We start from the raw sequence: 24,226 nt of genomic DNA, 5'->3' as shown, positions 1-24,226 counted from the left end.
TTAAATTAAATGATTTTAAAAGTAACTCTTACTAGTCAGCGCTAACTATATTTTAAGCGAAATTTCTGAAAACTTCATATAACCACTCCCCATTTGTACATAGCAGTTGATTTATAAATAATTTCGCTTTTTTCTTATTTAGCACATCACCTTGAAAAACAAGCTTAAGAAGAAGCTTTTATGTTTTGCTGGAATTACTTTTGCTTTCCGTTAAGCAAAATTTAACGTGAAGAAGGCCTTTACTAGCTACACTAGAACATCTCACATTGTAAGAGGATATGCAATGGTTAAGTTTAACCATAATTCTAGTTCTCATTTTATGCATATATACATATATATTTATTTATATATATATATATATCCATATATATCACATATTATGTATATGTAAATTTAAAACTGCTTGATAATGCAGCAAGAGGTCAACCTTTTTTATATATTTCCCGTTTAAGTATAAACATTAATAAAACATATTTTATTCGCCTGTCGATCCGAATTGATTTGAATGCGATTAAAACTTAATCGATCCAAAAAGCTAATAATAATTATTTGCAATGTACACAATTTATTCGTAGAATGAAAGAAATCCATGTGCATGAGACTATAGATTCGTAACCATCCTTTGCCCCTTAGACAGGCAAAAGAAAAAAAATAAAAGAAACATTTTTAAGAAAAAGAGAAATAATATTTATATAGAGAGTAAGTGTGTACATACATATCTATAATTATAGTGCAAACACCCAGAAGGAGAAAGAATAATGAAACAAAAAAATCAAACATGTTCAGATTAATACGAATTGTAGATGCTCTACTTCTCCCACAAAAAACAGTTACGAGTTACGCTTTAATATTCAATATACAGATGGCTTTTAGTCCGCAGTAAATCTTTTTTTGGGTAATCAAATTTTTTTGTTACCTAAAATGATCTCGCAAATATTTCAAAATAATATAAAAAAAAATTTAATGGTTGGGGCGTGGCAACATCTTAAATGCTTCAAAAATTCTATTTTCCAAGCATAGTAGCGTAGCAGTCAATGAATGCATATATTCTTTCAACGGCACGCAGCATAACTCCAACTATTTGAATCCTTTCCAGGCGAATTGAAACAAAATTCCCTTTTCCGAGCGATGTACGAATAGATGATGATAAACTAATCCCTCGATTGGCAATTATTCTCAATGATTTTGATTAAACTTTTATAGGAAATAGTCGTTTGTAGCGCCTAGAAATACTTAGGCAGAAAGAGAAAGAGAGAGAGAGAGAGAGAGAGAGAGAAATTAAAAATGTTGAGTTCATCTGCTAATCTAAGCCTTTAAGTTTGCATTGGCTTAACAATTAAGATGAAAAATTACAATTCGACTCAGTAAATTCTCAAAAATCAAAATTGCATAGACCTGTTAAAAAATCAAAATATAATAATACGTTGGCACACAAATTATACAATATACGGCAAAATAAAACAACGTTGAGAAGAAAACCGAAATTTCCGATATATTTCATCAATAAGTTTCACAACTTTTACGATGCAATATCTTTTTAATAATTGAAGTTTAAACGATTTTATATTGAGTTTAATGAATAAAATATTTATTTCATACGGAAAAAAAAAAAAAAAAATTATAATAATAATAATAATTATACGTAATATGAAGAATTAGGAAGAGTGGCCCCTAAGCAAGTATACTTGCATTTATTTAAGGAACGTGATAAGGCAATAACAAGTAATTTATAATTCATATATTATTTATTTTTAATAGAAGCGAAAGTCATCTATACACACATATATATATATATATATATATTCATGTCTTATATAAAGACACAAACTTATATAATTATGAATATAACATTAACTTTAAAGAAAAGTTTAATAAATTATTCATAAATATATTGCACATTTGCACATATGCACATATAGGCGTCGTATTCATGAAAAAATCAATATATGAGTATTTTGTAGAAAATTCCACTAGAGGAAATGGTTAATTAAATAAATTATACGAGTGGAAGTATGATGTGTGCTTTGTACTTATAGATATATACAGATATATATATATATATATATATATATATATATATAGACATATAGACATTTCTATATGTATTTAAATTCTACTTATAATCAAAATATATATATATATATATATATATAAATAAAGTGTACTGTACGCTGTAGATTGCTACGCATATACCTATATATAAATTGAGAAGAATGGGACAGTGTAAGTATTTTTATATTTCCGCTTATATATGTAACTAAAACTGTAGGGTTTATATAACTTCGTCGAGGTTTTCTTTTCTGTATACCCGGTAACAGTACGGCTCACAGTGAGAAAATCTAAATGAAAAACAAAAAAAAAAACATAATAATAAAAAAAAAAACTACTCCAAAACACGACTGCTCAAAAGTGAATCTTAGGTACCCATCGCCATGCATAAAATGCTCTTTTTAGTGAATTGAGAGCCTATCAATAAATGTGGATAGGTGGAACAATGTACGTGACTGTTGTGAATATAACGAGCAACTATAAATAGAGGAAGCTGTTAAATTTACTTCTTCATCGTGAATGTTTCTGTTAACCACTTACACCTTTACGCAATACTTTCGGGTAATTGAGAGCCTATTACATAATTGTAAACACCTGCATTTAAAATTTATACTTAAGTATATTTCCTTGAAAATTTACTACATTTTTCTGATTAATATCCCCCTTTATTTACATCATTTCGGGACTGATTTGTTGTAAGTCATGAAATTTTTGACATGCATCGTTGCATCGTTGGCGCTATCTAGAAATCATATGGCCGACAACAATGCCACAAATGCGTCCGACCGGGGACTTTTTAAATGAAGAAGTTAACTTTCAGCCAAAACCTAAAACCTACAAATATTTTCAACATTTGGAAACAAATGCAGATCAGAGGAGGATAAGATGTGGTGCACTTAATGAATGCCTGTCTTAATGAAAAGTTATTCTTTTCTTTACTAAGACAGATATCTTTTCCCAAAGCTCCCCACCAATAGATCTAAAGAGTGGCAGTTTCTGTTATCGTTTAACCGGCTCCGAAATAATCAATTAATAAAACTAATTTCCCATTGTGAGAAAATTAATCTTATAATCCTCCATGAACGGGTTAGCTTCCAGCAGAAAAATCCGGTAGCTTTGGAGTCGAATCGCCGCTCTGTCTACTCTGCTCTTTCTCGTCGTCTTAGTCCCTGCAAAAACAATATAAACAATTTTGAGCATTTAATGAATGACAGGCACATGTTGCCATAGCAAAGCCCTTATATTAGACGTCTGTATTTGCGTAGTTATTCAGTATCAGCGTGTGCCTGAAGTTTTACACTGAATGAATGACAGAAAGTTGCCGACAGAAATAGTCGCGCGTTCTATATCTTCAAATAGCTAGAATAAGTCAATTAATTAAATATCGCTATCCTAACAAAATGCTTCCGCTAAGTGATCGGTCTGTTTGTGTCACTTATTTGAAACTCAATATATTAAACGCAGTCACCTTCCGTACCACCATCACCATCAGAATACATTTAATATGTTCTATAGAGGTACAGTTAAAGCCTGGGTACTAGGGTCAGACTGACACAAGCAGATTTCAAAGCATGTTACAATTTACATTTAATAGAAACAATCTTTCACATATATAGGGCCCTTCAACGAAGGATATCAGTTTAGATCTAGAACACAATAATATTATTGCTTCACAAGTTGTCTGGCAAATGGTGCTTTTCTTCCGAAAATAATTATCGTCTGCAACCATGGTATCAATCAACAGGCCAAAGCAAGGCAAGGCAAGGCTGACCATTCAATAATCTACACCACAATTATTTACTCGTTTTGCTAATAATACATCAACTATTACACATTATTTTCATGGAAAGACATATCTTTCATAAAAGTCCGCATCTTGGAGGAGGCTTAAAACATCTTATGACTTGATCAAAGCTTGGAAAACTTAATTTACTTCCCAAGAATTTCGTTATTTTTCAGTTTCCTTCATAGAAGACTAAAAATTATATTTTTTCGCCATATAGGGGCTCATGGTAACCCATATATATGTTAGGATCGAAAAAATACACCCTTGTTATCGAACTTCCGCACAGTTAACTTTATTAATGAATTGTTACTATTGACCAATTTTCATCCTAAATTCTTACAAATTAAACTTTTTTTATTAAAGAGCTTACTATTCATGAGAAATCTAGTATGGAATGGGGACTAAGAAATAGACCTATGTGCTTTAAATTTAATCCCTTTAACTTGTGTGTCAAATTACTGTCGTCAACAAATTTTTGCTATAAAACATTAACAATTAACGCCTGTTCGAATATAAGGGCTTACAAATCCAAGGAATCTCTCTCTATATGCGATTGTATCAAAAAAAAAAAAAAAAAAAAAAAAAAAGGACTTACATGGTCAAAATTCAGTAAAGATAATTTCTTTATTAATTTACACTTATGAATCAATTTTCACCATGAACTATGGAAAATTGTAGCTTTTCACGATATAATGAGTAAGGTTTTATACGAGAGAGTTCAAAACATTGCCGCAGCCGAATTGAATGTTTGTATCAATTTCGTACATCGAAATACTATTACACTGCGAAATTTGTCGTAAAATTCTGAAAATTGCAATTTTTTTCCAATCATTTTCAATGAGGTTCAGCTTTGGCCAAAAAATGTTATTGTATCAAATTTCATCAAAATATCTTAAAAATTGCAACCTGCAACGCAAGATAACATGGACAGACACCAGATGAATAAAGAAGCTTAAATCAGTTCAGCAAGCTATTCTGTATTGATTGGTGTAATAAAACTTGAGTCTGTCTCAAATGTTTTTGAGTGTTGTAAACATTCGCACAAACTTGATATACTTTGTGCCACAAATTGCATATAACATATAAAACATATAACCTTCAATCGATATGCACAAAAATATTGAAAGGAACTTGAACGTAAGGAAGGATGTTTTCTTTAAATCAGGTGCGATTACTTAAATTCAAATTTCTGAGACTTAAGTTTTTGCTATACCGTAATTGTAAATAATCTCGCTATTTCATGGATTTGTTTTCTTCTTCGCTAAATTACGATTAGAAAACTAATTTACTATTTTGAGAACGCAGTTGTTGTCACATACTCCCAGCTACATAATCTATTTTGCGTTTCTAAGGCCAAAGGAGTTATTAATTTATAATACAATAGTACATACCATAAACAAATATGTTCGGTGATTTAGCGCAAAAGTGTTCTGCTCAATATACTCTAACTAAATTATTTATATTGAACATAGAGCAACTCGGAAGATACATCATCCTGCTATACGGAGAAGCATTCATTAGTACATATGCTTTTATTTACTATGCACATTAACATATATATATATATATATATATATATATATTTGAATATATCCATAGGTACATATATATAGGTAGATACATATATATATATATATATACATATATATATGCATATCTATATATATATATCGATTCATACGTACAAGACATCTTGCCTATTAACTGTCAAGATAATTACAATAAAGTTTAAGCATTAGATTTAATAGGAAGCAAACCCTACGAGCGTATGCAGACGTCATTACTTAATTGATATATATAACAACACATCAGGGAATTATAGTCGTGGTTCAAATAAAAAAAAAAAAATAAAAACCAAATGGAACAGTGATTCCGTCCTCTATTCGATATACATAGCCGAGAAGCCACGGGAGCCACGCGCGATAACGAATAAGGAACAATCATTGACAATCGATGACTTTCCAAATTTCTCAAGAATTGATTAAATAGCGATATTATTGTTGTTCGCAAACCCGTAGTAAGCACGTATCTTACAAGCATGTATCGTATGCAAAATAAAATACTTTGAACTACTTTGATCAGTGGGTTACCAAGTTTTTTTTTTTTTTTGAATGAAAACGTTTGCGAGGCGCACAACATAGTGCCATTCGTCATTTATAAGTTATCGGGACTCTAGCGCATTGAAATGAAGAATTTAGAATTCGTGTAATTGTCGTGGTTGCCAGAGTCCTGCTTGCAGTCTAAAAATAAAAACAATTCTGCCTAAAGAAAGTATAATGGAGATGGAATCCACCTTCATTTACGGTTAACCAATAAATTGAATTAATTCTGATCACTACTTTTAGCGTATTTTTGGGAACAAAAAAGCAATGGCAGCACAAGACTGTGTAATTGTATATATACGAATACAAATGCTAGACAAAGTGCATCTGTTTAGCGATGAAAGCGGGGGCATTAACGCATTTGCGCCTCGCATAGACAAACCGACTCTAACGGGAGAACAAAATTTGAACATACGGATATAGTGAACTTAAAGCTCATTAGATAAAAATCTGGTATCAATTAGTAATGTTTATGGGTTTGATAACAATCTCAGAAAGTAAATTCTTTGCAATTTTTTTGATAAAATGATAAACGTCTGAGACCAACATCGCTAGCGATAGGACACCATTTTTATGAACAAATCCCGCCCTTTACATACAAATACCTTCTTACAAGTTCTACACTGATCTGTTAGCTGATTTAAAAAAATGATAAAACTTGAAAATTTCAATGAAAGTGTTCCGATATTTATTTTTCAAGTAAAAAACAACAAGAAGCGATACTTTCTCATATGCAGGGACAAAAGAATGCGCTCCTCTAGATGAAAATGGTCGTTAAGGACGATCCCTCGGTCCTCCTCCAACCTCCAAGAACAATTCCTGCAACTACTCCAAGATCTATTAATTATCTCTATGGTATTTGGTATTCGAAAACCGCCGACAATTAACGGTACTTGGCCTAATTTACAACTCGAACATGCCTCACTCAACTCAGTAAATGCAATCTTGAGCAATATATTAAGTATGAAGAACCGTAATAAGCCAAAAGGTATCACCCCAAAAATTCCAAAACGGAGTGATGATAATTGAGCAGCACGTTTTACGTTAACCGAAATCATATAGCAAATGTCGTCTTGAAACTTTATATCAACAGTTCTAGTGGCCATCCAAATTTCCGCAAGAGATTGCTTTTACTTTCTCGATCCTCAACTAATATTAAGCTTTGAACTAATTACAAATTTCATTAAATTTTATTTACAAGAATTATTATACGAGTTGAATTTGAAGAAGGTTTACGAGCTTGCACTGAAATAATTTTAGGCATATTAGTAAATCTTAGCCGATTTCAGTTAAGTTTTTAAAATCATAAATCTTTCAAATTTTATTACCGAATGATATTTTGGGGATAAAAATGAAAAAAATAGCGTAATCAAAATCATATAACATTAATACCTAAGCAAAATGGAGGATTAATAACTAATAAGCGAGTAAAAAGGCTATAGTGAGCCATGGCCCACCATGAAATAACCTACACCGCCTTACAGATATTCATGTAACGTCTTTTCAAAATAAGGAGTTACAAGGGAAGTAGTCAAAAAAGTGGTCCGAACCGTTTTCAATAGTGCTCGTGCTTGAGCCAAAACATGTCCTCGGGGTTGAACAGAAAAGTCCACGAACCAACTTTAGATGGATAGAGAGACATGAGGACAGACGAACAGACAAGTTCGATTCAGAAAATGATTCCGAATCGCTAACAAAGGACGAACGCTATCAAAAATAGTTCGAATGGATCATATTTTCGGCCATTTCTCGCATAACGCCTTATTTCGGAACATCATTATATGAATAACTGCAATAAATGAAGCGATGTAGGGTATTTAATAGTGGGCCGTAGTCAACTTAAATATCTTTGCATGTTTTTATATGAGGCTACTTATTTTGGAAATGACCCTGCAATGAAAACGATGATATTTACAAGCGTGAGCATGGGTCGATCAAAACTTATTTAAAACTTAAATAATAAAATGAAAATTTCATAATAATTGGTAAATAACATAAATAATGTGAATATAAAGGGAAACAAAAAGAAGAAGAAAACTTGTATTGAAGATATTTGATTTCTTTTTGGTAAAGTTGACCTATTTTTCATAGATACACCGTAGATTCACTCCATCCCCAAAAAAGTGCGATAGCGTTTTACAGCCAAATTATTTTTTATTACCATGTAAAGAAATCGTGCCGCAATAAATGAATTATTAAGGACATTGAAGAAATGGACTTATACCAACTTCAGTATAATGGCTCATATATATATATATATTTGTTTGTATATATATATATATATATATGTATATTTGTTGTAAAAAAAAGTTGTATCGAAATACGTCTAAGGCGGATTTCAATCCACTTAAGATCCAACAAAAAAAAAAAAAAGAAGAAAAACAAAAACAATGTATATAAATATATGTTTGGAAGTCTGTTTAAAAGAGTAAAACTAGAGCTAGTTCGAGAAGTATATTGAGCCCGCACCTTAAACTTCTAAAATCTTCGCGCAGGTATATATATGTATGTGGGTTAATTGGCATTAAAAGAATTGACGTCTGAAATCCATTCATTAGACACACTTCTTCGCACACCGACGCACTACATCGCGACAGCGACACAAATTAAAACTCAAGTTAAATAGACACATTTTAAATTTTCTATATAAGTTAACAGTTTACTAAACAAAGGAAAGAAACCCTAAACTAGGTATACACAAATATATATATATATATATATATTTATAAGTAAAACTATATATATATATGTGTGCGGATGTGTGTGGGAGAACGGCTAACAAACATGCACAAGTGTAAATATTGTATGCATAGTATAGAGAAAACGCTGCATTATATGCAATGCAGAATAACCCTCAAAATAATATTTAATATTTAGAGAGGAATAAATATTAAATGAGTATGTTACTTAGAAAATTGCAGAGATATACAAACAGTAGTACAGTAGTACATTGCCGTTTAATATATGAGGAGGATTGAAGCAATTGTACTCTACTTTTAACGACAGCCCATCATTTATATGCCATATATATATATATATACATATATATATATATATTTAGAAAAAGTATTTGTTGGACTATCTGTAAGAGAATATGCATGCATATACATATGCACGTGAATGCGGACGTGCACATGCACATTTTTATACACACAGAAAGCTAACCAGTACGCAATACAAATATGTCAACCTTTACTTTAAAAACGCAACCTGAATTCTTTATTTTTATTTTACTTAATAGCAACCCCCGACCACCCTCCGTATCCAGGTATGCAAGGTAAACATATACACACGCATATATAAACACACATATATATATATATATATATACACACACAAACACATTCATTCATTCATTCATTCATGTGAATGTACACAATTGGAGAGAGAGAGAAACTTTTCTCTTTATACATACGCACATGGCTACTCACATATTACTATAAAATATGCAGCCTTTGTGTAATTCTTATTTAATATGCTATTAATATTTTTATGGGCTTGTACACGAAAAAGCAACGTAGATCTGTGCGACGATGATGTTATGAAAAGCGGCCACTTCTACATAAACACGCAGCGAGAAAGAGAGAGAAACGTTTAACAAACATTTGTTATCTTTAATTTCTACGTTGTTTCAAGCGGTACAAAGAGCCATCCATCTATCCAAACAGGTATGCAGAAGACATTATTACGCAAATATTTATGTCGAACAGTTTGTCCAATAAGGGAAATAATTCAAACCAACCTTAAAAATCCACACTACTTACACACAAACGCATATTAAAAAAATACATTCTATGCCTGTAAAGTTAAGTATATTAAATAACCTATATATATACTATGTTTTATTGCAATAATTTTATTGCACAAGTCACTCAACAACAAAATACAATAGCAATAATAAGAAAGCTTACAATATAATATATATATATATATATATATATATATATAGGAATTACATATAGTGAACTATTGTGTTTACTTTACACGTATTAATATCTATAAGTTTAAATGCACACTTTTCGGAAACCTTCCGATTTATGTGTTTCTTTTATATATATAAACGCAGGCTTATCATTAAATATCGACATTGCCGCTGCCACTAAGAGAATTTAAGTCAATCGTCAAATACTTTCACAATTAATGCGGCTAACAAACAGTTGCAAAGGAAACAACAACAACAACAACAACAACATCGCATTATCATTATGACTTGACGAAAATACAAAAAGTAATCGTCCAGAAAGAGAGAGAGAGAGAGAGAGAGAGAAAGAAAGAGAGATGGAAAGATAAAGAAATTGAACGCTATTCACATACATACACAAACACAATTATACTCCCATAATATAACAATAAAATAATAAAAATAGCGTAATTAAAAGTATTCTAAAAAATATAATAATGATAATAATAAATAGAAAACAATATTTACACGAATATTTACCACAAAGACTATAATTACAAATCTAAGTAAACACAGGTAGGTATATTCGTATAAACGAGTATATATAATATTATGTATATAGTATAGAAGTATATTATTTTTGAAACTTCAAAATGTGTTCATGATTATTACGTAGTCGAATGACATTCGTACCCGTTATATACATATAAACTGATGAAATTAGATTGTTTTCTTTGATAGAATAGAAGGGATGAAATTTAAATTTGAAGAGTAATTTAGGAAAACCAGGCGAAAAGGATCGACTTGGCGTAAATTGGAATGAATGTATATGTATCTATCAATTAGATTCATCAACACTCCCTTCATCTTCAATTCGTTATACGGCACAGTAAAGTGCAGGCAGTCTAATTATTAATTACACCACTGTGTGAAACAGACAGAATATATCAAGTTCATGCGGACGTCCATAGCATCGAGAAGGGCTTAACCATCTCGTCTCTTATTAGACCGATCGTTTCGGAATCATTTTATCAATCGATCTAAGCTCATCTGTCCGTCTGTCCATTTGATATCTGACCATGTATCTTTGGATTCAACTGTTAGTAGAATGACGTGCTTTGATCCAAGGAAATCATTGAAATTTTCAACATTTTTTAACAAACTTTGTTTCGACTACTTCGGCATTCTATATGGATGCGAAAAATTTGGTGCAATTTTTTTAACCCCGTCTCATATAATCGATCGTTCCTACGAAAATTGAAAATTGATTCATACTACGTAGATCTATTTTTTAGATAGCACCACATATAAGGGCTCTCATGTTCATATGTAAACCTTTATATGCCAAAAAAAGCCTAATTGTGACTGTTTTGTGATGAAAGTTGGTTCACGGCATTAATTTGACATAAGAATTAAGTGGATCAAATTTGAACCAGAACTTGGATCCCACTCCATATAAGATTTCTCATGAATAGTAAACCTTTCAGCAAAAAGGTTTCATTTTTAATAATTCATGACGAAAATCTGTCCATACCAGCAGTTTAGTTAAAAAAATGAACGCTAAAGAATTTGCATCACATTGATCTATTTTTTAGACCTAACTTATGTAAGGATTGGTGTGAAAAGCAAGCCCTTATATGGAGAGAAAGTCGAATTTGTAGTTTTTTTATGATGCAAATTGAAAATTAATAAAATGATTGGGAAGTAAACTAAGTTTACTAAAATTTGGCTCACGCGATGTGATATTTCGGGCATCCTCCGGCATGCGGGTACGCCTTTGTATGAAAATAATGCATAATTTTTGGTGTATTATTGCCAAAACAAGTGAATAACTGGGCTCGACGAAGTGGCGTAGACTATCTAACGATGTCGATGTTGCCCGACTTTAATATTCTTACTTGTTTTTTTTATACCCATCACCGAAAGTAAATCTCAGAGACCCTATAAAGTATACGTATTTTTAGTCAACACGAAATTCTAAATCGATTAAGCCATGTCTGTCCGTCCGTCTGTATGTGTATATTTGGCGTCTGATGTTGACACTCTCCTGGTCGCAAATATAAAGATATCGACTTCAAATTTGATAGGAGCATTGGATATTTTTGCACGTAAGTCGTTATTGAAAACGGTCGAAATTGGTCAGAGCACACGCCCGCAGCAAACTGTAAAGTAAACGCAATTCTGTTCCTTTACGCAAAAATTGATGATTTTTTCCTCATTACTTGGAAATTCTAAAAGAGAGAAGACTGAAAATTTCTACCATTATTCGAGGGAAGACTCTACTCTATTTATATGCAAGAATGGAAGAAATTGGCCATGCACACACAAAGTTAATAAGCGAGTAAACTTTCTCTTTGCCACCCTTTGAGGTTTCATGCGTATTAATCATAAGGTAAACAAGACAGAATGTGTAAAATTATTTTGTACATTGCTTAAATGAAGACATATTATCTGTCTAAAAACGCGTTAATTCTAAAATTAATACCGTGGAACGCACGGCGTGGTGGATTAATTTTTTCATCACAGAACCGTCGATATGGGTATCATATAAAAGGACTTGAGGAGTGGAATGCAAAAAGCTAATTATATTAATTCTACATTAATTATAGGGGACGACGTCACAAGGTGATGGATTGAAAATTTAAAATATCTTGTAGAGAAGTAAGAAATGGAAGAGAGATAAATTTTATCCCATTTACCTTTTTTTTAATAACCATACCCATAACCAAAAAACATGGGGCGCTAAATATTTTAATGGTGGCACGCGAGAGTCGGCCTGGCCGAATATTTCTCTTTCTTACTCGTTAAAGTTTTAAATGTAAAATCTACATTCAAGACGATCAAGCATGAAAGAAAATTAGAAAAACTTCATTGCAGCTAAATAGTGTCTGAAAAACGAAAAAGATTTCTTAACACATCTTTCCCACTAAGAAACAATCATTTAAAAGGTTATGAGACTTGTAATCTATTAGGACTTAAATGATTTCTTAAATACTGATGAATTGCGGTAAATGAGATTTAAAACGGGACAAGGAATTTTGAATGGTCCTTATAGAAATTTCAGTGCACTGGATAACTTGACTGGAATTGGGAGTAGTAAAAACATTTAATTAAAAATCTACCAATGACGTAGTGATTGCAGATTAGAGGTAAAAGGAGAATCTCTTTAAAATTTCAACTTGAGACTTTATACGCGCCTTTGTCGAAACCAAGTCTTTCGAATTCATCATAGAGCAGTCAACTCCATTCAACTTCATCCAATGGGGTTGAAATTTTAATTGCATGTCCGAGGTGACCATCGTAGGTTTGTGGCCCATTAAAATTTAAAAAAACAAAAATTGAATTAATTTAAAAAAACTTAAGAACAATTTGTTTTTTTACTTGAAGATTTGCGCTTTTACGTGTAATATAAGATCGCTATGCGTTTAGAGAAATTATTAGGAATATAAGTAAGTTTCCGCTTTCCGTTTTGTTGAAATTGTCAAATGTAAAAACTAGTAGCATAAGTTTGGTCACCTGTTACCAACATCATGTTGAAGTATTAGTGACTCGGTGCCAGCATCACATAAGTTCTTTCATGCGAAATTGGCAAGTCTTGTGCCGAACAGGCGTCATTTGTGGGAATCCCCGATTTAATGCTTTAATTTTATATCTTAACTTTAGTAAACGTAAGAACATAATATTACTATTATGCCTACAAAAAAAAAAAAAAACAAATGCTTGACAGCATAGAAATATTGGACGGTTTTTTGAAAATATATGAAAGCATAACAATGTTTTTTTTTTTTTCGTTTTCGCATAATTAAAAAATTCCTTCTTGCTTTTATACTTATTTAAATAACTATTTGCGAACGCAGTAACAGTTTTCAGCTTTTTGAAACCAACTATTTGACGAATCGATTTGGAATAAATGGTTTGCTCATATGAACGGCATATATTTTTTCTGTTAATAACATTATTATTTTTTTACTAAGGTAAGCTAATTTAAGCCAAGTTAGTGAATGACTTCGTATTCTTAGTTGACGATTGTATATCAAGTTTGAACTTAGGCGTAGCGCGCACCTGGCTGCCAGTATTGAGCTTAAATTTAATACAAATATAATCTTTTCCAGAACAATCCATGCCGAACAAATTGACATAACGAAATGAGAAAGTTCTTAATAATTCTTATATATATACGACGGTACTTATTGAAGAATCGCTTTGATGTTTCCGACTTGTTTCATTAACTGCATGACGTTTTTGGGTCCATAAGAAAGTCTTAAAAGTTTATGGAATCATTGTCAACAATTTTGTTTTTTTTTTTTTTTCTTTTTTAAGAAGACGTTTTACCGAGAAAATAATGCTGCGAATTATTGTTCCATCCATTTTATTGGCCTTGTGATCTATATTTTCGATTTCAATATCGTGATAAGGGTGCAGCTCACAAATAAAATCGTTGGCTATGATTTCCACAAGTAATTGAACTTTTATAAATGGCCAGACGTCATTTAACAGTTTCTTAGGATTTACGGTAAGCAATAATAAGAGGTCTGAGAGGTCTAGAGAACATAAGAAAACAAGTCCGCCTCCTAAATAACTTTTTAGACCTTCACAATGAACATTTTTAGAACTCTTCATATTTATCGACGAAAGTTGTTATTAATTTCCACATATATTAAAGCGATAATACATTCGGTGTTCGTAGCGGTACCGACAATGAGTATGAGCATAAAATATATGGTAAAATCCACTTATGTCAATTGATTGGTTGGTATATTTTGTGAACAATTTTCTGCTACAGTAATTGTGCTCGTTAATGCATATTGGCTGACATATAAATTATTGTTCGCGTATAAGGTAATTGAAAAAAAATTGATAAACCTCGTCTGGCGGCGATTACGTTAAACAAATATATAAAAATCGTAAAACTCTTTTTTTTATCTATATACCGATTAAAATTATCTTTGCAATGATCTATCGATCATTGATAATTGCGTGCCAAAATTGACGTTAATATCAGGCATTAGAACGAAATATTGAAATTCTCGTCTGTTTTTAGGTCTGTTTTACGGTTTTTGTTTCATTATTCCCAACTTAAAAAAACATATACATTGCGTTTCGCCTTTCTATTTTGCGTACTGTTCCTAATGATCGCAACTTAAACAATAAAAAAAGGGTGGATGTGCTGATGACGATCCTATGCTGCGGATAATTGAGTCAACAGACAGATAGATAAGCGAATGGACATAAAATAGTTGAATTAATTGGAAATCTAACAATTATCAGAAAGATTTATACGACGCCGAATCTGTCATCTACTAAAGGTTATTATAAACGGACTCGTCAAAACACTAATGTACCGCGATGTCTTTGCACTTCCTCCATTCCTTCATGAATTGATGTAATAAGGAGCAGAGTTATATTCACTTATGAGATAGATATCCATCATGGAGAGTCACCATATCCAACTAATGTTTTAAATTTGCAAGATAGTTAGTCAACAATGGATGTGTCAGTAAGCTCATAAAAAAACCTTTTTCCATGGTCATTGCATGCCGATTACCCCATTTATTAATGTTGACTATATAAAATGGAACTTTAATGTGGGTGTTAACAGATCATGTCTGTCAGCCCACCCGATCTGTTCTCGTAAGCTTCCTATGCCGATTTTTGCAGTCGTCAGCGTTTTGACAACCACAGGCCACAGACATTTGCAAGTTGAGTCACAGCTTTACGCTAACAAGCAGTGGTTGTTTTACAAGATCTATACCATTACAAAATTTAATCCTATTAGATCTCTGAAGAAGATAACGCCATTCCTCAATGGTAGGTGAAAAAAATCGAAATTAATGAACATGTGCCACAGAGTAGGTAGGTAGCCTACCTACTACCTCCCAAGGTAGAGTTGTCCTGATAAAATCAAACTTTTAGCGTTTATATAACCGTCCTCTTGTGGTCTTGCTCACTCAAATATTGAAATACTAATTACCGAGACATCTTCTAATTAAGTGCCACGTTTGACCAAAAACATCTCGCCTGTCTTGGTTTGGACTGATTGCGTAAGAAAATTTCTAATTAGTCTCTTATATAGTAGGAGGAACGGAAATGAACGAAATGAAAGGTGTTCGGCAAGTTATTCTTAGTTGCCTCGTTATATCTAATTAATTGTTTTTGTAACGCATAACGTATAACGCATAATGTTATGCACTTCGGGTCTTTACGTGAACTTCAAACGGTCGCATAGACAAGCTAGCTTCATTCAATTCCTTGAAAAGAAAGACTTACTAAAGTGAAAGACGAGAGGACCGTATGAGGGATAATTCTTTCATTTTGTCTTTACATTACTTTTTTTCTTTTTTTTCTTTTTTAGACCAAACGACGGGTTTTAAATCTATATTTTAGATAACACCTAGAGAGCACACAGCCGGCACATATCAATGAAATATATGCACCATGGCATGGTAGACTTACATTATCTGCCGCGCAGTTTACTTTTAACTACATACGGATAAATTTCTGGTCGCGTAAACATTCATGGAATGACATATGTGTGAGACAGCAAACAAAATGCGAGATACAAAGTAAAGAAAAAATATTACTGCACATCTATAACATTCTTAATGGTTTCCATGCAAATAATAAACACAATAAGCGAAACAGAGCGATTGCAATTAGACCGAATCTTGAATTCGCATCGCTTGCAAGTCAATAACTTACATGTCCTTAGTTATGAATTTCTAATAAGTCACCCTCTCTCTCGCAAGCGAGATTGTTATTAAAAGGCATGTTTCGTTATATTAGTTGGAATATGCGAGTGCAAGTAAGTGCTCATATATATATATATAGTTAAAGCGTCTTTTCAACAAACTGTGTATTAGACTTTGCATACCGTCTTGATGACGAATAAGTCTGCGTACGGTTTTGTGAGTGAATAAATAAAAATTTGTTTAATGTATAATTTTGTATTGTTTTGTTTTGTTTTTTTTTTTTTTGCTTTTGTTTGTTTTATTGTTACGGTTCGATGCCCAGCCAGAGGGGTCTTCGAAGTTGTCAAACTACATAATGTATAAATAAATGAGAGACTGTTATATTCAGCTTAAGTCGAATCTCGGATGCATGGATAATAAGTCAATTTAAGACGCGTAGCCATTCGCATATATATTTCAAAGTTTCAAGGCGGACACGGAAGCCCGAGAGCATGACCACAAAATTGTATTTGCCAAGTATGATGCTTAATTTGTGAAAAAAATGCTCTGACCACCGTAGTCAGCTAACTAAACTTAATTTGTTTATTTTCTTCTACAATTATTCCCGTAATTTATGCATATTTCGTCTCTACTTACTCTTTCTTCTTCGCGTATCATCTCTGCGATTTCTGGTTTGATTTCCATATCGTCATGATGGGAAGGAGGACCGGTGGTGATTTTTCCAGTATTATTTGTAATACCACTTGCTGATGATGCGCCAGCTGCAACCGCAGCCAATGAGACACCCAATGCGCTGGCCATAACTGCATGAGATTGAGCTGCTGTATGAAATTGATGTTGGGCGGCCAATTGTTGAGCTGCAGCGACAGCTTGATGATGAGGATGATTTGGATCAGTCAAGGCATTGCCCACGGATCCAGCAGAACGGCTGTGAGCTGAATTTTGACTCTCCGTCGGTGAAACCAAAGCTAAAATTTCTCTGCTTGTGTGGGTTGCAGCAGCTAAAGAAGGTGAGCAACTTCGTGTCATGGAGCGAAATGGTAAAGTTACTGATGATGACGAAGCATCCGATGATGCAGCAGAATGAGAAGAAGCGAGCGATGATGTTAAAAAAGCTTTCTTCGCATCGACATCTGATGCCTGATGATTTGTTTGATTTGGTGATGCAAATGGATTACGCACAATAGTTGAGGTGGTCATTGCGGTTGGTACCGACGAAGGAACATTCTTCTCAACAAAATTACCTGTTGATGATTTTGAATAATCATAAGTATCGTTATGCGAACTACTTGAAAAAAAACGATCAGTATCCATTAGTAAGCCATCTCGCGAACGTTTCCTTGTTCGATTCGGTGCAAAATTTATATCCAATTTTGAACGGATTTTTTTCGTATCATTTATTCTTGGCCGTTTCGCTTTTTGTCTGTTAATTATATCTTCTCCGTCTGCATAAGGTTCATCATTTTCAATGGGCTTTTCCTCATCGCTTTCATACACCGCCATACGCTGTTCTAAGACCATGGGATGCGCTGCTGCCGTGCCGGTAGAATTAACTTCGGCTAAGCCTCTAATTTTCAACATCTCAGCGACTTTAAGCAAAGGATTTATCTGATCTTGGCTAACGTTAATTTCTCCTTTATACATGAACTCCATTAAAGCCTTTAATTCTTGCCACCGAACATCACGCATAATCACAATTGGATGTTGGCATGGATTATCATAAAATAACCTTTGAAAATATGGAGAGCAGGCTGATAAGACTACCTTGTGGGCTTTTATCGATTGACCTTCACATGCCAATGTAACATCAACGAAAGACTCATTTTGCAACAGCTCATCGAAAACATTTGTTAGATTGTTTTGATAATTATTCCAACGCAAGCAAAATTGTTGATTGTTGCGTTTGTCAGTCTCAAAATGTTGCTTAATAGTTCTTGGCTCCTTATTGATCGCGTATGTTTCAGCTATTTTGGGAGGTTCAAAAGTTTTCCGTGAAGTAAAAGCAAATAGTGGCGTCAAACGAACATTTCCTAAATGATTGGGTGAAGCTGGTAAAGATCGAGACTTTTTAAGAGCTAACGTCGCTTCCACATTGATATCGGGATCCTCAAAAGCGCTTGTAAAACCCACAACCTCACTTGATGTCAGCGGCCTGGGCGGTGGAGTTAAATCGCAATTGGTACTCGCTTTTATTATCGATTTATCCATATTTTCTAATAATTCTGGCGTAGAAGGATTTCGAAGTTTTTCTCTTTCCCAATTTGTGGTTTTTCGCGAAAGTTCGACTCCAGCCGGTGCCACAAATTCAACATGTGCTTCGGAATTTGGTGTGATTGTTGAGTCATGATTTGTTGCACAAACTTCATCGGAAGCTTCTAAGCCTACAAGATCAGTACCTCGCGCACGTACAGTAAAATCCATTATGTTTTTCGTTAAATTCATTTTCAATTGAATATTAACTGTAAATCAATATTATGTACCGAGTTTTCAACGGTTACTCTTACTGACGTATTTCTTTCTCTGTTTCTCTATCGTGTACCGTTCGTCTCTCTAGGCCTTGAATGTTCAAATAAAAAGACCTAAAAAAAATATTATTATTATAATATTGCACGCTATCGACATATTCTTTACATAAATGCTTGCTTAGCTTTACGTATTTTATATATGAATTGTTTTGTATACAAATAATCCTGCATTCAAACAAAGGAAAGCATTTTCTATCGGGCCTTAAGGTGTAATTTAAAAAAATTTTAATTGTAATAAATATGACAGTGCCGTTTTAATTACTTGATCATTCTACCTCGCACAAAATCCCCCTTCCCCGCTCATAAAAACGGGGGATCATGGCACAAGGAAATTTTCAATATTCGATATCAAATAGATCAAATATAGAAAAACCGGTTTTTCTATATTTTGTGGTGGCGCAAAGCAAACTTTTACTACCGATATTATACAATGTCGGATAGTGCAAGTTAATAAGACTCTTCCTATTTATCAGTGCAGCTTCAATAATACCGGTTCATATTTGAGATTATTAAGATACGTAGAAATAGAGATTCAAGTCGTTAATGAAACAGTTTTTACACAAGTTACTTATACGATAACAGCAATTAACGCATAATTATGTAATCGAGTTAAACAAGCTGATCGTAGAGTAATAGAAAGTCGTGGGTGGTAAAGTAGCTTGCATTACCGCCACTACTGATGTTTATTTTAGAAGCCCTGAAAAAATTCTTCTATTCTTCGATTAACTCTTTTTAGGCAAATTATTAAAGTGCAGCACATTTGCAGCGACTCGCGTAAATTCAATTAATTGGTATTTCTGAAATTTCTGAAACGTATTAAAAATGTTACACTGTTACCTGAAAACGTGCAAGAATCATGGCACCATTCTACATATGTTTATGCTATAAAAAAAATTATTATTTATAATTATCAGCTAAACTAGAGTGTTTTTTAAATTAATAGTTTCGTATAAAAAAAAAAATAAATAAATAAATAAATAAATTCGCTTTTGTTAGAAGAACGAAACGAACAAGCTATGCGCGATATCGCGTGATCAAATTTCGCTTACATAACTTCCCTAGACAAAGCATCACTATATTCCATGCCTACTCAAATTTATTCTTTTTCTTTTTCGCTCTTCCTCAATAGGTTGAGACGAAATTTCTCTACTCTGATATCTGATGTGCGAGTAAGTGTGATTAGTTTGCACCATCAAACCATCAAACCATTAAAATGCGTGTCTAATTCTCTCAAAGAAGAGAAAGAGAAGGACTCACTGCTAGGATATAAATTTGGAATGGAATTTGAAACAAACGCCACACCAGTGTCAGAACGAGATATATATTTGCATATAATTATTTTTAATACGACAATTGTCGCTAAAGTAAATGGAAAATAATTGGGAAATAAGTTGGAATTAAAATGACGTCGTTAATTTTGAACGTATTGGACCATTTTTGCATCGAACATACACTTGATTCACAAAAATATATTAACGGGATCGAAAATTGTAGACAAAGCATTCGAAAAGATTTTCAGTGTTTTCGGAGCTTGTTTTAGTTCTTCTGCATTTTGGGCATGGTTGCGCACATGACAGATCATGACCACCTTTTGAACTTATATTCCTAATCGGTCAAGAAATCGGCCAAATTTCATCTTCCTCTTTTCATTGTTGCGATTGTGACGATTCATAACAATTATCCGCCAATTGATGATGAATAACAACAAGAAGAGAATAGGCATGTTGCAGGAATGAAGAGTACACGTATATATTTGCTGTATTAAACCAATAAAAATTAATATATAAAACATCTAAACATATACTAATGTAGAATACTTAAGCTTGGAATCAAAAACTCGCGACGTGGATGGGTATGAAAGATTTTTATAAACAATTGGAACGAAAATCATAAAGAGGTCTTTACTCTAATATTTTGATATATATTATGTTGGATATATCGTGTTTCGCGTTCAAGACATTGAAATATGTTATAGACATATTTTTATACCCTACACTACTTGGGGGATAAAAGTATATTAAGTTTGTGCAGATGCATGCAACAATCAGAGAGATTTGCAATAGACGCACCTTGTCTTATATCGAGCAATTCATAATTGCTTTCCGAATGCAAGTTTACTAATCCATCTGATGTCTGTCCATGTGGTTTCGTATTCAACCTACAGGTCGCAATTTTTGAGATATTTTAATGAAATTCAGCACACGGACGTGTTTTAGCCCAAAGACTAAAATGCTAATCTAAAACGATTCGATTCGAGTCACTTTCTCAACCACTTGCCATGTAACGCCATGTATTGAAAAGTTGTTACACAAATAACTGTAGGATGGTGTAGGAGATTTAATGTGGAACCGTGGGCCACTATAGCGTTTTTAGTTGTTTTATATGAATTTTTACAATTAATCTGCAATCTCGGATCCATTCAAATATTCTTGATCGTTTTCTTTGCTCGAAAATTGCACCCAAGAGACTGCCGCATTCGCCGCGTTCGAAAAAAGCAGAATCGGACATTTTCCACTTCACGCGAAAATGTATGTAAAATTTCATGCTAAACTCGTAATATCTTGGCAGACGCATCAACGCCTTTCGAAACGCTCCCAGGTTTATATCGATCGTGCTAATGAAGCTACACTGACGTGCTCTGTTCGGAAATGCTTTCAAGTTACCGTAAACACTTTCTAAAGACATCTATTCATATATTAGTGCAATTTATAATCAACAGTTAAAATATTAAGCTTTAGGTAAATCCCGAAATTTGAAAGAAAAGGTTTCTTTCATGCAACAAATTCTATTCCTCGTATTCTAGAAGATTCAAAGCATCTATTAAGCCAATAAAGGGAGAGTTTTTTTTTTTTTTGATCATAAATAAACACCTACTAAACACAACTGCAACAGTGTTAGAGAAATTAGAAATCAATATATTTTCTGTATTCGGAAAGCTCGAAATTTCAAGAAAAAAAATTACGTTCAAGTAATCAACTTGTGCTTGCTTAATAAAAATCTCATATTTCCGAGAAGTCGAGGTTTTGAAATGGTATCATCCATGACATGCAGTCTCTACTATTGCAAAATTAATGCTAAATGGTTTATGAGCTATTCGAAGCGCAACTCTATAATGATGTGAGCCCTTATATTCCTTAGTGGATTACATTCAAAGAGTTTGGGACTATTGCACATATATAATATATGCTATTGAATCAATGGTGGACTTTCATTATCTGACTGATCTTAAGGCATCTTGATTTACCTAGTAGAGCCTAGTAAGATTTGAAAGAGTTGGAAATTTCAACAATTATTAATTTTTCAGAGCCAAATTAAAACCAAAATTCTCTTCATTAAAGGTAGAAAGTACTTCTATGGGCGATTCCTGCCTATTATATAAATGAAATAAAAGTGCCATATTCTAAAACATGTAACGCAGGATAAACGAATAGGTGCACTTGGCTGAACCTGTTCGGAATCTGACACCGTCCCGCAGTGTACATATGCAACCAAAGGTCTTCTTACATGGTCGGAACGCCAATGCGCCAACTTCGAATTTATATTAAGCGAAACGAGGTGTGCTTAATTAATATTTGCCTACATACTATGGGCGATATGAAAAAGAAAAAAAAAAAAAAAAAAGGACAAATAAAAAGATTGTATGTAGTAACTATAAATTCGACTAACGCCAAAAAGTGTTAAATAAAATGTTTGAATAAACTAACGGCGCCAGTTTGTAAGCAAAAGTTTTGAAATTATATTTAGAGACAGATAAACATTTATTTTAGCTGGCCGCATATGCAAACGCAATACGACTTAGTATCTCTAAGGTTGGCAATACATACTCTTGTCCATTAATGGAAACAAAAAATTATGATAAAAAATTTAAAAAATTTTTTTTTTTATACAATTTTAACAACAAAGCGAACCGAACTAAGAAATAGCAGTAAATAAGTTTGAATGGTTAGCCTGCAGTTTGTATGTCTCTGCCGGTAATCAGTTACTCTCTACGGCTATCATTTCTTAGGCGGCTTTTCTTCGGGCGGCGTGATTATCCAACACGGTTTACCGAGATATTCCTACATTATGCAATGTAGTTTCCAACCTTAATTTACCCGAGCATTTCTAGAATTTTGAAACATTAGGTTCTACACAAAAGCAAGTGAACTCCATAAAACTTTCATTTTTATGGGTCTCCGAAACTATTACGATTTGCTTCTGCAAGATCTGTTTCTAATGTATGCACAGAGAGTTCTTATTGAGCAAGTGCATTCGAATTGCACAGCTTTTTTTTACATATGGTATGCGCTGCGTCGCATTCTGCTTTAAATCTGTTGCATCATTTGTTTTTGACAGCATTATTTTGTTGTTGAAGTCTCGACATCTCTAATCACTTCGTGTTGCAAGACAGTAAGTAATAGAATTACCCATCTTTCGGTCTTTTCTTCTGTTGTGTTTCGCATTCGTCTGTATTGCTTATGTCAAGAAGGGCGACTGACCGCGGATTCGTTGACTTTATATAGGCATGCAATAATGGTCGAGCTCAGGTACGCATATACCTTTTCCCGGCTCCTTACCGTGACTTAACAACAACAACTTGCTTAATGCTAGCACTCTTTATGTATAGTTAGATCTTCCTTGATCTTTGCGCATATCATGTTGATCTTACTCTTCCCTGTTGCAAAACAATATTTTGAGTACATTATGCAATACATAGAATTTTGATAATAAGCATAGTTTCATTCATGATATTTATTAAGGATTCGTCATAAACGCTTCATGTCATCTTTTATAATAACCAAAATTGCATTTTGTAACAGTTTTAAGGAACAATAAAGACATATTTAATAAATTATAAAGGATTTTTCATTTAAGCTATATTATATGCATATTATATGCATATATATATATATATATATATATATATATGTATAAAGGCTAATTTATGTTTTTAAAATTGTTCCGTTAGTTTATTTTTAAACTTTATTTCAAACATATATTGTTTTCTTTATATTTAGTACACATGTAAATTTGTTTATATATATATATATATGTAAGTGTGTGTAAGGAAAGATATATAAAGACATATCTATGTGCATAGGTGTGCTCATTTTATTGCGTATGGAAATTTTTATATTATATGTTTAAGTGTTATCAACGCGATTTACGAAGAAGAACAGCAGCAGAAAGAAATC

General features: G+C 32.9%; 1 protein-coding gene across 1 annotated transcript in view; it reads right to left on the bottom strand.

Annotated features, from left to right (window-relative positions):
* Nucleotides 1-24,226, bottom strand: part of LOC119645155 (protein bric-a-brac 2) — a 34,797-nt gene that overhangs the window by 8,402 nt on the left and 2,169 nt on the right. The window contains exon 2 of the mRNA XM_038045119.1: nucleotides 17,164-19,106. Coding sequence (XP_037901047.1) covers nucleotides 17,164-18,969 — 1,806 coding nt within the window. The 5' untranslated portion in view covers nucleotides 18,970-19,106. The remainder of the gene's footprint in view (nucleotides 1-17,163; nucleotides 19,107-24,226) is intronic.

Source organism: Glossina fuscipes, unplaced genomic scaffold (assembly GCF_014805625.2).
Source record: "Glossina fuscipes isolate IAEA_lab_2018 unplaced genomic scaffold, Yale_Gfus_2 1, whole genome shotgun sequence".
In the NCBI taxonomy this organism is placed as follows: Eukaryota; Metazoa; Arthropoda; class Insecta; order Diptera; family Glossinidae; genus Glossina; species Glossina fuscipes.
The sequence above is the reverse complement of the archived record's forward strand: the minus strand, read 5'-3'. Positions and strand labels throughout refer to the sequence as shown.